Source organism: Stomoxys calcitrans, chromosome 4 (genome assembly GCF_963082655.1).
Source record: "Stomoxys calcitrans chromosome 4, idStoCalc2.1, whole genome shotgun sequence".
Taxonomy (NCBI): domain Eukaryota; kingdom Metazoa; phylum Arthropoda; class Insecta; order Diptera; family Muscidae; genus Stomoxys; species Stomoxys calcitrans.
Window position 1 is genome coordinate 21,062,316 of NC_081555.1, and position 18,844 is coordinate 21,081,159.

An 18,844-nucleotide genomic window follows, 5' to 3' on the forward strand; every position below is an offset into this window, starting at 1 on the left:
CAGTTACGTTATAAGAAAAATCACCTTGAAAACCCATTATATTTGGAAGATAAATTAAACAAAGAAAGGAAGTAAACAGACAAAGGGCTGGTAATATTTTCGTACTATTGCTTCAAAGTAATGTGCTATTTATGAGAATATATTAACCATAAAATAAATCAAAAAATTACATATTAAGAATGAAAATAAAAACATTTAAACCATTTCATTGGAACGTGAAATAAAGAGAGAGAGATAAACATCCTTGAAGCGGGAAATAATCTATGTAAGTGTTAACGGATATTGTAAAAGCTAAGGAATTGTTATAAAAAAGTTCGGATTGTTGTTGCTGCTGAGAGGGGGGTTTTAGTATGCGTGTTTTAATTTTGCAGTATAATTGTTATTATGGTTGTATTTTGCAAAAAGTGTTTTTTTTTTCATTGATAACTAATTTGCCGCTTTCTTTTGGCTCTGCTCTCTTTAATTTTTAAAAACGGTTACATTTTCTTCTTTTAGATATCATCGATATCAATCTCCTCGCCATCATCATCTTCTTCGATAACCTTTTTGGTTACTTGAGTTACGGCTTTAAGAGGCTCAACACGAGCCCTATCATTGTACTCAATTTCGACTTCAGAATCCTCGTCATCTTCCTCTTCCGATGAGTCCTCCTCCTCGGCTTCCTTCAGCCATTGTATAAAGGGTTTAGCTTTCTCGTGTATTTCCGTGGCCACTTCTTTGGATACATACTTCTTGCTGACCTTTTGCGACCAATCCAAAATGACCTTTTCCTCCAAAACATCCGAATCGTAGAAGAGCTTAAGAACGCCAGCCACCTTTGGTACCAATTTATCCTTGTGCAGAGCAATCACTTGCTCTATACCGCCAATCAAGTAGCGTTGTGCCTTTGGATTGTTATGGGTGAAACGCAACAAGAGTACACGGTGTTTGCGCACATCCTGTGTAAGATTATCGGTGAATAGTAATTCAGCCAATACCAAAGGTGCCTTATGGACAATATCCAAACGTTCGGCTTCGATGAGCAATTCTTTGTGTTCGGCCACAGTATCGAGTTTGCCTTCGTTTAACTTCTTCTTTACAATTTCATAAAATATATCGATGCGTTCTTTTTCAGATTTATCATAATCATCAGAAATGGTCATACTCTTGGCTCCATCGGTTAAATCTTGTAAACGGGCACGTATAGCCTCCTGCAGCAAAAAGGAAAATGTTAGTAAAAAATTGGTGGTGATAAAGTTTTGCAAACAAAGTAATGGACAAAAAAAATAGCAGTTTCCTATGAAAAGGGTACAAATACTAGACTAGAAAGGATGCAAAAACCTGCCTTTACAATAATTTCCTTAAGGACAAACTACTACAATTTCACATGCCTAAAGGAGAGATTGCCAAAAAAATAAAAACTATTTTATCTTCAACAAACAGGTACGTAATGAAAATATAACCAAAATTACACTTTTCTTAAAGCAAAGGTACCAAAACTACCCCTTCCGCATATATTCATAAAGTTATTTGCAACATCTTTTGTAGGCTTTCCATGCCCTTTCCTGTAGGGAAGGGTACTAATACTACCCTTGCCTCCAGGAAAGGGTACTAAAACTACCCATCCGTCCAGGAAAGCGTACTAATACTACCCTTCCCTCCAGGAAAAGGTACAAATGCTACCCTTCTCTACAGGAAAGGGTGCTTAAACTACCTTTCCCTACAGCAAAGGGTAGTAGTATGAGTACCCTTTCCTGAAAGGGAGGGTTGTATTAGTACCTTTTCCTGAAGGGGAGGGCAGTATTAGTACCCTTTCCTGGAGGGAAGGGTAGTATTGGTACCCTTTCCCTTAGGTAGAGTAGTTTTAGTACCCTTTCCTATAGGGAAGGGTAGTATTAGTACACTTTCCTGAGGAGAAGGGTAGTATTAGTACCCTTTCCTGCAGGGAAGAATAGTATTAGTACCCTTTCCTGTGGAGAAGGGTAGTACGAGTACCCTTTCCTGTAACGAAAGGTAGTGTTAGTACACTTTTCTGGAGGGGAGGGTAGTATTAGTACCCTTTCCTGTGGAGAAGGGTAATATTAGTACCCTTTCCTCCAGGAAAGGTACTATGAGAAAGGATACAAATACTACCCTTCCCTACAGGAAAGGGTACTAATACTACCCTCCCCTCCAGAAAAGTGTACTAACACTACCTTTCTTTACAGGAGAGGGTACTCGTACTACCCTTCTCCACAGGAGAGGGTACTAATACTATTCTTCCCTGCAGGAAAGGGTACTAACACTACCCTTCCCGACAGGAAAGGGTACTAATTCTACCCTTCCCGACAAGCAAGGGTACTAATACTACCCTTACCTACAGGAAAGGGTACTAAAACTACCCTTCCCTGCAGGAAAGGGTGCAAATACTACCCTTCCCTGAAGGAAAGGGTACAACTACTACCCTTCCCTACAGGAAAGGGCTCTAATACTACCCTTCCCTACAGCAAAGGGTACTAATACTATTCTTCCCTTCAGGAAAGGGTACTAATACTACCCTTCCCGACAGGAAAGGGTACTAATACTACCCTTACCAACAGGAAAGGGTACTAAAACTACCCTTACCAACAGAAAAGGGCTCTAATACTATTCTTTCCTGCAGGAAATGGTACTAATACTACCCTTCCCTGCAGGAAAGGGTGCAAATACTACCCTTTCCTTCAGGAAAGAGTACTAATACCACCATTCCCAGCAGGAAAGGGTACAAATACTACCCTTCCCTGCAGGAAATGGTACTAATAATACCCTTCTCTGCAGGAAAAGTGTACTAATACCACCCTTCCCGACAGGAAAGGGTACTACTATTACCCTTTCATACAGGAAAGGGTACTAATACTACACTTCCCTACAGGAAAGGGCTCTAATACTACCCTTTCCTACAGGAAAGGGTACTAATGCTAACCTTCCCTACAGGAAAGGGCTCTAATACTAAACTTCCCGACATGAAAGGGTACTACTACTACTTTTCCTGTCGGGAAGGGTAGTATTAGTGCCCTTTCCTGTAGGGTATGGTAGAAGAAGTACCCTTTCCTGTCGAGAAGGGGAGTATTTGTACCCTTTCCTCCTGGGAAGGGTCCTATTAGTACCCTTTGATGCAAGTAAGGGTAGTATTTGTGCCCTTTCCTGCAGGGGAGGGTAGTATTAGTACTATTTCATGCAGGGAAGAATAGTATTAGAACGCTTTCCTGTAAGGAAGGGTAGTATTAGAGCCCTTTCCTGTAGAGAAGGGTAGTATTAATACCCTTTCCTGCAGGGAAGGGTATAGTTGTACCCTTTCCTGCATAGAAGAATAGTATTAGTACCCTTTCCTGTAGGGGAGGGTAGTATTAGTACCCTTTCCTGCAGGGAAGGGTAGTATTTGTACCCTTTCTTGCAGGGAAGGGTAGTATCTGTACCCTTTCCTGGTGGGAAGGGTCCTATTAGTACCCTTTGATGCAGGTAAAGGTAGTATTAGTACCCTTTCCTGCAGGTAAGGGTAGTATTTGTACCCTTTCCTGCAGGAAAGGGTAGTATTAGTACTATTTCCTGCAGGAAAGAATAGTATTAGAACGATTTCCTGTAGGGAAGAGTAGTATTAGAGCCCTTTCCTGCAGAAAAGGGTAGTATTAATACCCTTTCCTGCAGAAAAGGGTAGTATTAATACCCTTTCCTGCAGGGAAGGGTAGTATTTGTACCCTTTAATGCATAGAAGTATTTGTACCCTTTCCTGCATTCCCTTTTCTGCAGGGAAGGGTATTATTTGTACCCTTTCTTGCAGGGAACGGTATTATTTGTACCCTTTCTTGCAGGGAAGGGTAGTAGTAGTACCCTTTCCTGTCGGGAAGAGTAGTATTAGTAACCTTTTTTGTCAGGAAAGGTAGTATTAGTGCCCTTTCCTGCAGGGAAGGGTAGTATTTGTACCCCTTCCTGCTGGGAAGGGTCCTATTAGTACCCTTTGCTGCAGGGAAGGGTAGTATTTGTACTATTTCCTGCAGGGAAGGTTAGTATTAGTACGCTTTCTTGTAGGGAAGGGTAGTATTAGAGTCCTTTACTGCAGAGAAGGGTAGTATTAAAGCCCTTTCCTGCGGGGAAGGGTAGTATTTGTACCCTTTCCTACATAGAAGAATAGTATTAGTACCCTTTCCTGCAGGGAAGGGTAGTATTAGTACCCTTTTCGATAAGGATGAGTAGTAGAGTAGTACCCTTTCCTGTCGTGAAGGGAAGTATTAGTACCCTTTAATGCAGGGAAGGGTAGTAGTAGTACCCTATCCTGTCGGGAAGGGTAGTATTAGTATTAGAAGGATAGTATTAGTATTAGAAGAATAGTATTAGTATTAGAAGGGTAGTATTACTACCTCTTCTTACAGGGAAGGGTAATATAGTACCCTTACCTGCAAAGAAGAATACTATAAGTACCCTTTCCTGTAGGGAAGGGTAGCATTAGAACCCTTTCCTGTAGGGAAGGGTAGTATTAGAGCCCTTTCCCGCATGGAAGGGTAGTATTAATACCCTTTCCTTCTGGGAAGGGTTTTATTAGTACCCTTTCCTTCAGGGAAGGGTAGTATTGGTACCCTTTCCTGCAGGAAAGGGTAGTATTTGTACCCTTTGTATTTATAGGAAAGGGAACTAATACTAGCCTTCCCTGAAGTAAAGGGTACAAATACTACCCTTCCCTGAAAGAAAGGGTACTACTACTACCCTTCCCTGAAGGAAAGGGTACAAATACTACCTTTCCCTGCAGGAAAGGGTACAAATACTACTCTTCCCTGAAGGAAAGGGTACTAATACTACCTTTCCCGATAGGAAAGGGTACTACTACTACCCTTCCCTGCAGGAAAGGCTACAAATACTACCCTTCCCTGAAGGAAATGGTACCAATACTACCCTTCCCTGAAGGAAATGGTACCACTACTACCCTTCCCTGAAGGAAAGGGTACTACTACTACCCTTCCCTGCAGGAAAGGGTACAACTACTACCCTTCCCTGAAGGAAAGGTTACTAATACTACCTTTCCCGACAGGAAAGGGTACTAATACCACCCTTCCCTACAAGAAAGGGCTCTAGTACTACCCTTTCCTGTCGGGAAGGGTACTACTACTACCCTTCCCTGCAGGAAAGGGCTCTAGTACTACCCTTTCCTGTCGGGAAGGGTACTACTGCTACCCTTCCCTGCAGGAAAGGGTACTATACTACCCTGCCCTGCAGGAAAGGGTACTAATATTACCCTTCCCGACAGGAAAGGGTACTAATACTACCCGTCCCTGCAGGAGAGGGTACAACTACTACCCTTCCCGACAGGAAGGGTAGTACAAATACTACCTTTCCCTGAAGTAAAGGGTACTAATACTACCCTTCCCTGAAGGAAAGGGCTTTAATACTACCCTTCCCTGCAGGAAAGGGTACAAATACTACCCTTCCCTGAAGGAAAGGGTACAAATACTACCATTTCCTGCAGGAAAGGGTACTAATACTACCCTTCACTGCAGGAAAGGGTACTAATACTACCCTTCCCTTCAGAAAACGGTACTAATACTACCCTTTCCGACAGGAAAGGGTACTAATACTACCCTTCCCGACACGAAAGGGTACTACTACTACCCTTCCCTGCAGGAAAGGGTACTACTACTACCCTTCCCTGCAGGAAAGGCTACTAATACTACCCTGCCCTGCAGGAAAGGGTACAACTACTACCCTTCCCGACAGGAAGGGTAGTACAAATACTACCTTTCCCTGAAGTAAAGGGTACTAATACCACCCTTCCCGACAGGAAAGGGTACTACTACTACCCTTCCCTGCAGGAAAGGGTACTATACTACCCTGCCCTGCAGGAAAGGGTACTTATACTACCCTTCCCGACAGGAAAGGGTAGTATAAGTATTAGTACCCTTTCCTGCAGGAAAGGGTACTAATACTACCCTTCTAATACTAATACTACCCTTCTAATACTAATACTACCCTTCTAATACTAATACTATCCTTTTAATACTAATACTACCCTTCCCGACAGGAAAGGGTACTAATACATCCCTTCACGACAGGAAAGGGTACTACTCTACTACCCTTCCCTACAGGAAAGGGATCTAATACTACCCTCCCCTAAAGGAAAGGGTACTTAATACTACCCTTTCCTGCAGGAAAGGGTACTAATACTACCCTTCCCTACAGGAAAGGGTACTAATTCTATTCTTCTTTGCGGGAAAGGGTACTAATACTACCGTTCCCGATAGGAAAGGGTACTACTACTACCTTTCCCGATAGGAAAGGGTACTACTACTACCCTTCCCTGCAGGAAAGGGTACTACTACTACCCTTCCCTGCAGGAAAGGATACTAATACTTCCCTTCACGACAGGAAAGGGTACAACTCTACTACCCTTCCCTACAGGGAAGGGTACTAATACTACCCTTCCCTGCAGGAAAGGGTACTAATACTATTCTTGTTTGCAGGAAAGTGTACTTATACTACCCTTCTAATACTAATACCACCATTCTAATACTAATACCACCCTTCTAATACTAATACTATCCTTTTAATACTAATACTACCCTTCCCGACAGGAAAGAGTACTAATACTTCCCTTCACGACAGGAAAAGGTACTACTCTACTACCCTTCCCTACAGGAAAGGGTACTAATACTACCCTTCCCTGCAAGAAAGGGTACAAATACTACCCTTTCCTGCAGGAAAGGGTACTAATACTACCCTTCCCTGCAGAAAAGGGTACTAATACTACCCTTCCCTGCAGGAAAGGGTACTAATATTACCCTTCCCTGCAGGAAAGGGTACTAATACTACCCTTCCCTGCAGGAAAGGGTACGAATACTACCCTTCCCTGCAGAAAAGGGTACTAATACTACCCTTCCCTGCAGGAAAGGGTACTAATACTACCCTTCCATGGAGGAAAGGGTACTAATACTTCATTTCCCGACAGGAAAGGGTACTACTTCTACCCTTCCCTGCAGGAAAGGGTACTAATACTATTCTTCTTTATAGGAAAGGGTAGTAGTAGTACCCTTTCCTTCAGGGAAGGGTAGTATTAGAGGAAAGGGCTCTAATACTACCCTTCCCTACAGGAAAGGGTACTTATTCTATTCTTCTTTGCAGGAAAGGGTACTAATACTACCTTTCCCGACAGGAAACGGTACTACTACTACCCTTCCCTACAGGAAAGGGATCTAATACTACCCTTCCCTACAGGAAAGGGTACTAATACTATTCTTCTTTGCAGGAAAGGGTACTAATACTACCCTTCTAATACTAATACTACCCTTCTAATACTAATACTATCCTTTTAATACTAATAATACCCTTCTCGACAGGGAAAGAGTAGTATTTGTACCCTTTCCTGCAGGAAAGGGTAGGATTAGTACCCTTTCCTGCAGGAAAGGATAGTATTAGTACCCTTTCCTGCAGGGAAGGGTAGTATTAGTACCCTTTCCTGCAGGGAAGGGTAGTATTAGTACCCTTTCCTGCAGGGAAGGGTAGTATTAGTACCCTTTCCTGTAGGGAAGGGTAGTATTAGTACCCTTTCCTGTAGGGAATGGTAGTATTAGTACCCTTTCCTGTAGGGAAGGGTAGTAGAGTAGTACCCTTTCCTGTCGTGATGGGAAGTATTAGTACCCTTTCCTGTCGAGAAGGGTAGTATTAGTATTAAAAGGATAGTATTAGTATTAGAAGGGTAGTATTAGTATTAGAAGGGTAGTATTAGTACCCTTTCCTGCAAAGAAGATTAGTATTAGTACCCTTCCCTGCAGGAAAGGATAGTATTAGTACCCTTTCCTGCAGGAAAGGGTAGTATTAGTACCCTTAGTAGAGGAAAGGGCTCTAGTACTACCCTTCCCTACAGGAAAGGGTACTTATTCTATTCTTCTTTGCAGGAAAGGGTACTAATACTACCTTTCCCGACAGGAAACGGTACTACTACTAACCTTCCCTACAGGAAAGGGATCCAATACTACCCTTCCCTACAGGAAAGGGTACTAATACTATTCTTCTTTGCAGGAAAGTGTACTAATACTACCCTTCTAATACTAATACCACCATTCTAATACTAATACCACCCTTCTAATACTAATACTATCCTTTTAATACTAATACTACCCTTCCCGACAGGAAAGAGTACTAATACTTCCCTTCACGACAGGAAAGGGTACTACTCTACTACCCTTCCCTACAGGAAAGGGTACTAACACTAAAGGGTACTAACACTACTACTACCCTTCCCTACAGGAAAGGGTACAAATACTACCCTTCCCTGAAGGAAAGGGTACAAATACTACCATTTCCTGAAGGGAAGGGTAGTATTAGTACCCTTTCCTGTAGGGAAGAATTATATTAGTACCCTTTAAGGGAGGGTAGTATTAGTACCCTTTCCTGTAGGAAAGGGTAGGATTAGTGCCCTTTCCTGTAAGAAAGGGTACTAATACTTTCCTCTACAGGAAAGAGTAATTATACTATTCTTGCCTACAGGAAAGGGTACTAACACTATCCTATCTACAGAAAAGGGTACTTATACTACCCCCTTCTCTACAGGAGAGGGTACTAACACTACATTTACTACCCTTTCCTACAGAAAAGGGCACTAATACCAACCTCCCCTAAAAGAAAGGGTACTAATACTATTCTTCCCTACAGGAAATGGTACTAAAACTACCCTAAGCTACAGGAGAGGTTCTAATACTACCATTCCATACAGGAAAGGGTACTAATACTTCCCTTCCCTACAGGAAAGGGTACAAATACTAATCTTCTCTACAAAAAAGGATACTTAAGCTATAGTTCCCTAAAGGAAAGGGTACAAATACTACCCTTCCATAAAGTAAAAGGGTACTAATACTACTCTTCTCTACAGGAAAGGGTACTAATACTACCCTCCCCCAAAAGGAACGACTTTTTTTAGAAAACTTTGAAGTATTGCTTCAACTTTGATGTATTGTTTTCCTACAGGAAAAGGCAATAATACTACTCTTCCCTACAGGAAAGGGTACTAATACTGTCCTTCTCTACAGGAAAGAGTAATTATACCATTCTTGCCTACAGGAAAGGGTACTAACACTATCCTATCTACAGAAAAGGATACTTATACTACCCCCTTCTCTACAGGAGAGGGTACTAACACTACATTTACTACCCTTCCCTGCAGGAAAGCTTCTAATACTACCATTCCATACAGGAAAGGGTACTAATACTTCCCTTCCCTACAGGAAAGGGTACAAATACTAATCTTCTCTACAAAAAAGGATACTAAAACTATAGTTCCCTAAAGGAAAGGGTACAAATACTACCCTTCCATAAAGTAAAAGGGTACTAATACTACTCTTCTCTACAGGAAAGGGTACTAATACTACCCTCCCCCAAAAGGAACGACTTTTTTTTAGAAAGCTTTGAAGTATTGCTTCAACTTTGAAGTATTGTTTTCCTACAGGAAAAGGCAATAATACTACCCTTCCCTACAGAAAAGGGCAATAATACTATTCTTCCCTACAGGAAAGGGTACTAATACTGTCCTTCTCTACAGGAAAGGGTATTAATACTAACCTTCCTTGCGGTACAAATATTACCAGTCCCAGAAGGAAAGGGTACTAATACTACCAGGCCCTGGAGGAAAGGGTACAAATACTAAACTTCCCACCAAGATATTGTACTAATAATACGATTCTCTTCAGGAAAGGGTACCAATAACCCTTCTCAGGAGGAAAGGGTGCCAGTACTACCCTTCCCTGCAGTTAAAGGTACTAATGCTACCCTTCCCTGGAGGAAAGAGTACAAATGCTACCCTTCACGGGAGGAAAGGGTACAAATACTACCCACCTTACAGGAAGGGTATTAAACTACCATTCCCTACAGAAAAGGGCACTAATACAACTTACCTCACAGGAAAAGGTATTAATAATACCCTTCCCTACAGGAAAGGGTACTAATACTACCCTTCCCTATAGGAAAGTATATTGATACTACCCTTCAGCAGGAAAGTATACTGATACTACCCTTCACTGAAGGAAAAGGTTTTAATAGTACCCTGCCCTTCGTGAAAGGGTACTCATACTTCCCTTTCCAGGAGGAAAGTGTATCAATACTATCCTTACCAAGACGAAAGTGTACTAATACTACACATCCCTGGAGGAAAGGGTACAAATACTACCACTTTCTGCAGCAAAGGCTACCAAGACTACACTTCCCCTCAGGAAAGGCAACGAATACCAACCTTCCCTTCAGGATATGGTAGTAATACTACCCCACCAGCCCAATTTCGTTATGTTAAGTCGCACGGCCTATTTCTAAAATTACAATAGAATTGTACATTCTTTTAGACTACTCTCTTAATGATATTTTACAATGCCATGACAGCTGGTTGTACGTCTCGGGTTGACACGCTGGAGTCCTTCATTGGCAAGGGCTGCTGCCTCAGTGTACAACACACTGCTACAACAACAACAACTACTACTACTTCTAATTCTCTTACTAGTGCTGGAGGAAAGGGAACAAAATATAAGCTTTTTTCAAAAAAAATGTAAATCTGCCATTTCCTAAAGGAAATACTACTCCCAGTTTTCCTATTTAGCACAATTTCCTGTGGCTAAGCAATTTTTTATTTTTCTCTTACCTTTGATACATCGACACTCCATTCATCGGCATCTTCATCGCCAGTCTTATTCTGCAAAGCATCTCTAATTTCATTTTCAGTTTGAGTGGCCTGATTACCACCGTCCGATTCACCATCCGAATTCTTATTAAGTGAATTATTGCCAACATCTCCATTTTCGCCATTCTTCTTACTGACACGCTTCGAACGTTTGCCCTCGGTCAAAGAGGAACCTTGGGCGGCCGGATTAATAGTGGGTGGATTCTTCAAAATGAATGTGTTCACCTTATGATTGACTTTCAATAGACCATGCCAGCCACAAGCCTTGCAAGACTGCGAAATTGTTTGATTGCGATTGGAAACGCTCAAATCGGTTTCAGGATTATCACATTCGGGACATAGGACAAATTTACGAATGAAACCGTCCAATAGATCTTGCAATTTGGCAGCATCATGGGAGCCATTCACAATGAAACGTTCATTCTAAGAAAAGAAATTTTAAAATTCAAATTTAGAGCATCTTAAAAAAAATTAAATTAAAAATACTACCTTATGATCAAATTGAGTTTGGGCTCCTAGTTCACATCCAAAATACTTGGTTGGATAGGTGGCCGGTCTGCCAATGGCCCTGGCCACATCAGCCATATTGACAATAACGGTTTTAATACCATTTCCTTTGCCTTCAACTTTAGCCTGAATCCTAGGCATTTTATAGCGATAGAAAATGTCCGTGACATTGCGGTTGACATTGACGGTACCCATGATTCTTGAGTTGTTTTGGGGGTTTACTCGGTTATGAACAAAAGAAACAAAAAGAAACCTCTTCTAACTAAGCCTCTTTTGGTTTTGCTACACACAAAAACTTTTGCTAATATCTCTAACTGATATATCCACAATTTCTATCAATTATCCAACGAGCTTAGCGAGCGTGCCAGTGTAAAACAAGGATATAAGCCAACAAACAAATTCGTCGTCGTAATGCTCTTTAGCTCAAATGACTTTCATGGAGTCCGGTTTGTGTGTGGCCGTTTTCAATTGATTCAATGGCGGCGGCTACTATTTGTTGCTGCTGCTGTTCTTGTCCCTGTTCCTTTGGGGTCCAACAGTTTGCCAACTGTAGAATCTGCTGAGTAGTAGGGTTAAAATGTTTATTTTTTGATTTATTATATGGTTTTATAATATTTGGTAAATTCATGAAGTTTGTTTTTGTTTTATAGGTTGTGTTGTTCGGTTTTTTCCTGGCGAGTCCTTTTGACTTTCTAAGATGCTCTGTTGCTGCTGTGTGCTTGGTAATATTTGAGAGTAAGATGTCTCAAATATTATACAGTTTTTGAAGAATTATTTCAATTATTAAAATCTACAGCAACTTTTCCGCTTCTTTCTCAATCGCTTTTCAATATGATTATCTGTTAAGAATATGTGTGGTGCTTTGTCAACTTCCTTCTTATCTCTTCTTCAGGGCAGATTTTTCTTTTGAAAACTTGCTTTTTGTTTGAAATTTTATTCAATGCTGCAATCAAGCAAAGTGTACACAATCCTTTTGTTAAGGGTGTTAAGGTTGTTTATGCAATGTTTGATTGTTCAATTTTTTTTGGATTTTTTGTAATTTTTTAAAATTTTTTTGAAGATTTTTTCTCTTTACATTTATGTATGTTGTTGTTTTTGTATTGTTTATAAAAATAGTGGTTTAAAATTCGAAAATACGAGGGCAATCATTTGTTGGTTTGCAACGACGAATGCCTCACGTTTCTCTAAAAGGTTGCAGCTTCCGATGTCTGTTACTAGAAAATTTTGAAGTCCTGAAAATGAAAAAAAAAACAAATGATTAATTGTCAAGTTGATGAAATTATTAAAATGCTTAAAATGGGAAAACGTTGCATATTTTTAGGTGGAGCCTTAACGTGTGCAGAGCCATTACATTGTACCGAGGGATATGATTCGTAATTCTATTTATTACACCTCGATATATTGGCGAAAGAACCTTTAAATATGTTCTTGATCTTCATGGCATCCGTGGCGCAGAAGTAGCGGGTCCGCTTATGACACTCAGACAATAAAAAACATTTGTCATGTAAAACCTCTCTGGTGGAGTGGTATCTTTCAGCGACGCCAATCTTATCATTGAGCTGTGTTGATATGTCTACCCTAAGTTCCTTAATGGGTTGCATATGGGAAATTTATCATTGATGTCTTAGAAGTCATATTTAATACCCTATTGCTAAAATTCTTCCTAATTCTGTATGCCCGAAAAACCCTCTCTGAATTTGAGAGCTACAGATCATTTTATAATCCAAAACAAACTTTTGGATTATTGATCAAAAACTAAAGTATGCTCAATTTTTAAAAACCTAGTGACATATTTAACTACTCACAAATATACACCGAGAAAGTGAGGCATTTGTTCTAAAAAAGAAGTCATATAGCTGGAGGTAGTAACCTTGACCAGCAAAGCACCTTGCAATCAATCCACCATCATGGGGTAAATTGTTTGTTTGTACACATGTGTGAATGTGTGTTTACCGTATGAGTCTCATCGGTCCTGTTTTAATGCATAAAATATTTATATTTTCCTACATTTATAAAAGCACTCGCTGTTTGCACTCATAGGCGCAAACAATAACAAAAACTACATATTGTACGTACGCTTTTTTGCAGAAGGTGTGGTGTGTTAGGTGTTTTCCCTGCTCTCCGGATATTGTGTGGAAAAATTGTTTACTGCAGTAAGCCATAAATTAAAAATTCAACCAATTTACAGAAAAAAGTTAGGCTGGCGAAACAAGAACACAAATAGCGTGTTTTAACTACATGAAAATCGCTTATAAATATGGGGGAAAAACACACTAACAGGCGAAAATATACCACACCATAAGTTAGAGAACAGAACTTGTGAACATTTACTAAAAGTTGTAAAATAATGCTATGTTCAGTGACATATTGTATTCTGAAGTTGATTGATTGATTACTTCAGGGTTACCATTGAGATTTTTTGAAAAGTGTAAAAAGGGATATTTTTGTGAAAAAAGGGGTCACAAAATAAAAAAAAAACTAGCAAAAATATAAAACAAAAGTAAATTACTGATACAAAAATTAATAATGAAAAACAAACAAAAAAAAAAATAAAATAAAATAACAAAACAAAAAAAAAATAATAAATATAAAATTAAAAAAAAAATAATAAAAATAACTAAAAACAAAAATTAAAATAAAAAACTAATAATAAAAGTAGAAGTAAAATAAAAGTTATAAAAATAAAATAAAATTGAAATGAAATTAAAATAAAAATAAAAATAAGAATAAAAAAATAAATAAAACAAAAAAATAGAAAAATAATAAAATAGAAAAATTAATAATAATAGAAAAAAATTAAAAATAATAAAATAGAAAAGTTCGGCCGGAACAAATCTTATATACCATCCACCATGGATCGAATTTGGCAAGTTCTTTCACCGATATCTCTTTATAGACAAACAAAGGATAACGGATAAGAGTTGCTACGCTATTTCAGATATACCATATGTTATATATATATGTTATGTATATATATATATATATATATATATATATATATATATATATATATATATATATATAACATATATATATATATAAAAAAAGTAAAAAAAGTAAACGTAAATAATAAAAAATTAAAAATAATTCAAAAAAGTAAATAAAAAATTAAAAAAAAAGAAAATAAAAAATCATAAAAAGCAAATAAAATAAAAAAAATAATAAAATATATAAAAAATAAAGACTATAAAAAAATAAGAATATAAAAAAATAAAAAATCGAGGTTCCATTGCAGGATATTGTCCATCTTTAGACCATTGTTTAATGCTTTCTATTCAAAGAATAGTAATAGCAAAAACATTTAAGTCAGCAACACGTGCGTTGTTGCTAGAAGCATTTGACTTGTTTTCTGTATCGCGATTTCATTTTCGACCTAGAAAAATCATTAACAGATGTCAAATGGATCATGGTGCTTTACAACCATTCCAACTAGAGTAAGTTGTAAAGCACATACCGAGGTCTTCCTCGACCCCGATACGATACATCAACGGAGCAGCCATTTAGTTAGGGAAGTGCCTTAAGGCAAAAAAAAATCCAGGCGGGTCAATTCGGTGTAAAAAAAACCGGCCGGTAGGGGGATTGACCTTTTATATGATCGTATTCCCTATTACAAAGTGATACGTTTTGTACAAACGTTTATTTAACAAGGCTGTGACCGAAACCGAAATTTTCATTACCAAATTTCTTAAAATTAAAATTGAAGTGATAAATACAATTTGTTTTTGAGGGAAAAGTGAAAGGAAATACCATAACTCACCCGATTGTGTGGTCAAATTCCTTACTGTGCCGCAATACTGTGTTAGCCACTGCTGACATTTTGGCCATGATTCGAGTTAGGGAGCATTCGAAGGTTTCAATAAAAATAAATAAATCGATAGAGCACGTGGTAGTTGCACAGTGGGCTTTAGTTTGACCAAGACAAAAAGTTGAAGTTTTTTTGGACAGACAGACATTTTAGACTATTTATATTCTTTGGCACTGCTGCTGTTTCATCTTACGAATTTATTATTATTATTTATTATTATATTTTTTTTATAATACTCGTAAAAACACCTAAGTTCAACATATGTATATAAAAACAAATACACTTGGGTCATTGATTTTTTTTCCTAAAACTCAAACAACACTTGTTTAAATATTGAAAGTTTCATAGAGGCTCAATGAGGTTTGCCTTTTGTGGTCGCTCTTACTCAAAAAATTACCCACATTTCATATTGAAACCAAAGGCAAATTGCAAAAAAAAAAGAAATGTAAGGAGAAATCAGTTAACATTGCAATTTAGTTTTATGTGGCGCCTTTATGAATATGAATAACTACACGCCAAATTCGACGTTTAATCCGATACCTAAACGCAAACAAACACACATCATAATATACATACCTATGACTTAAATAGCGCCGATGTGAATTCATGCACGAACTAACGAACTTGCTCCGTTGAGGTGGAGATGGAGGTGTTTGCTGGTATACTGGTGTTTCTGCAATGAGAACAAAAAGAAAACCAAGGGGAATGTATGAAAGAAAAGGGAATACTAGAGCAAAGCTTTTAAATCTTGATAGTAAACAATAATAACAGTAATAATAGCTACACACACACACACAAATACATACATACGTATGCACATGGACATCAAAAACTTATAAATTAAATATTATGTATTTGTGCCTAAACCGTTTGTTCTGACATACTTTTAGGCGAAAGATTGATATCTGTATTGATTAGCATTTACTTATGACAAGCCGTATTTATTTATTTTTTTCATATCATATGCTTTGTATAAATAATATAAAAAAAGAGTTTTGTTGAAGTTTCATGTTTTCATTTTCGCTAATGAAGAAATACTAGTTAGAAATTGTAAAAATTTCCGATTATATGAAAAAAATAATATAGAGGTATATTCCCTAGTTCTGAGGGTATTCAATAATGACTCAACACTTTTGTCACATGCTAAACTCAATGACACATTGCCATTTATTGAGTAATGTGGTAATCATATTTGCATTGCAGGTAACTTCATTAATAGATTTGTACATGAGTGCATTGTATAAATGTATAAACGTTGCGCCCTGAGGCAAGGTACTTCGAAATTCAAATAGAGAGATCGGTATTTATGAGAGCAAAATCCTTACAATAATCTTACAAAAGGCAAAAATTCTAGGGCGTTGAAACGCTTTTGACGCTCATTTTATGTCTATAAACAAGGAAGGCTCCCATCTAAACTTACCCTACGCGAAATGGGACATGTCCCAAACCTGTCACGGGATAGGTCCTCTGCTGACAGGGACCGGTCCCAGTTCTCGTCCCCTTTCATGGAAAATACCTATCACTTTTATAAGGGTTTGTGGCTCCAGGTGACAAATTGCCACAATTCTAACACCGTAGGGTAGGTCCTGGGAGAGTTCGAAAAGGATGAGTATACTTGCAAGTATTTTTAAGGAAGATAACATTAGTTAGCACTTATATTTAACGGATAAGCAATTTTTAACAATAACTAAGCGACTTTTTGAAAAATAATAGTAGAAGTCATTGTGTAAAATTTCAGCCAATTCGAATAAGAATTCCGCCCTTTATGGCCTCAAGAAGTAGAATAGGCAGATCGGTATATATGGGAGCTGTATCAGGATATAGACCGATTCAGACCATATTTGACACGTATGTTGAAGGTCATAGGAGAAGCTGTTGTATTAAATTTTAGCCAAATCAGATAATAATTGAGCCCTCTAGAGGCTCAAGAATTCAAGATCCCAGATCGGTTTAGATGGGAGCTATATTAGGTTATGGAGCGATTTGAACCCTATTTGGCACATTTGTTGGAAGTCATAACAAACCACAACACTTCAGCAAAACTTCAGCTAAATCGGATAAGAAATGCGCCCTCTAGATGCTCAAGAAGTCAAGACCCCAAGTCGGTTTATATGGCAGCTATACCAGGTTATAGACCGATTTAGACCATACTTAGAACAGTTGTTTAAAATCATAAAGAAACACTTCATGCAAAATTTCAGACAAATCGGATAAGAATTGCGCCCTCTAGTGGATTAAGAATTCAAGATCCAAAATCAGTTTATATACCAGTTATATCAAAACATGGACCGATATGGCCCATTTACAATCCTAACCGACCTACACTAATAAAAATTAGCGTGCTTTCGACAGACGGACGGACATGGCTAGATCGACTTAAAATGTCATGACGAACAAAAACATATATACTTTATGGGGTCTTAGACAAATATTTTGAGGAGTTATAAACGGAATGACAAAATTAGTATACCCCCATCCTATGGTGGAGGGTATAAAAATTCTTAAAACTATAATTTTATAAAAAAAAATTCTCAAAAATCAAATTTTAACAGGAATTTCTATATTAAAGACCAATTTTCCATAAAAATCAAATTTTGAATTTTTTTTTAAATAAGAACAAGTTTTTGACATTTTCTAAAAAATCAAATTTGGAAAAAAACATTTATAAAGTCAAGCTTTGAAAAAGTTTTCTATAAAAATAAAATTTTTACAAAATTTTTTCAATTTTTGACAAAATTTTTTCAATTTTTAACAAAATTTCCAATAAAAATAATATTTTCTATAAAATACTTTCTAATTTTGAATTTGCATGTTTCTTTTGTTGCTCAAAAATGAATAATTTTCAAATTTTGAGAAAATTTTCTAAAAAAACCTAATTTTGACAAAATTTTCTAAAAAAAACCTAATTTTGACAAAATTTTCTAAAAAAAATCAAATTTTGACAAATTTTTCTAAAAAAATACAATTTTGACAAAATTTTCTAAAAACATTTATTTTTGACAAAATTTTCTAAAAAAATCTAATTTTTCTAAAAAAAAATCAAATCTTGACAAAATTTTTAAAAAAAATTAAATTTTGACGAAATTTTCTAAAAAAAATCAAATTTTGATAAAATTTTCTAAAAATCAAATTTTGACAGAATTTTCTATAAAAATCAAATTTTGACAAAATTTTCTATAAAAATAAAATTTGACAAAATTTTCTAAAAAAAAAAAAAAATAAAATTTTAACAAAATTTTCCATAAAAATCAAATTTTAAAAAAGTCTCCGTAAGAATCAAATTTTGATGAATTTTTCTATTAAAATGAGATAATAATCTAAAATTTGAAACAGACGCGTATTTCTTCCATACGCAAATTAAGTTCTTGAGCGGTGAAAATCGGTCCTTATTTAGATATAGCTGCCATAAAGACCAATCTGCTGATTTATGATCTTTAGGCCGCAGATTTTACCCGATTTTGTTGAAACTAAGATCAATTAGTTGTAACGACACCCTGGACATACTAGTCAAATATGGTCCCGATCGTACTATATAAAGATATAGATACCTATCTCCGAACTCCCGGTATAGGGTATTTAACCTCTAAGTGGCGCACTTATTCGATGAAATTTTAATCAGCGAGTTGTATTGTACACCTGAAATGGCTGCCAAAATGGTTCCAATCGGACTATGTATAGATATATAATTGTCATATAGATCGAGAAGTTTGACCGTTCCTTTCCCCGTTCAGGGAAAAATGAAATTTGCATCAGTGAGTAACAATATTCTTCTCTACATATGAAATCAATATTGTCCCGACCTATTAGAACATCGTACAGTGGAATGAAATCGAAAAAAAAACTAGTAAAAATTTTACACTGAACCGTCGAAAAAATTGGAATTTTCCACCCCC

The 18,844-nt window shown here is 37.3% G+C and overlaps 1 protein-coding gene across 3 annotated transcripts in view; it reads right to left on the bottom strand.

The window, feature by feature from the left end:
• Positions 1 to 334: 334 nt before the first annotated feature.
• Positions 335 to 18,844, bottom strand: part of LOC106085183 (eukaryotic translation initiation factor 5) — a 41,078-nt gene continuing 22,568 nt past the window's right edge. For all 3 annotated transcript variants that reach the window (XM_059367823.1, XM_059367822.1, XM_013249284.2), the window contains 4 exons: positions 15,528 to 15,624; positions 11,129 to 12,378; positions 10,601 to 11,062; positions 335 to 1,190 (listed from right to left, as the gene is read on the bottom strand). In XM_059367823.1, coding sequence (XP_059223806.1) covers positions 492 to 1,190; positions 10,601 to 11,062; positions 11,129 to 11,341 — 1,374 coding nt within the window. In that variant the 5' untranslated portion in view covers positions 11,342 to 12,378; positions 15,528 to 15,624 and the 3' untranslated portion in view covers positions 335 to 491. The remainder of the gene's footprint in view (positions 1,191 to 10,600; positions 11,063 to 11,128; positions 12,379 to 15,527; positions 15,625 to 18,844) is intronic.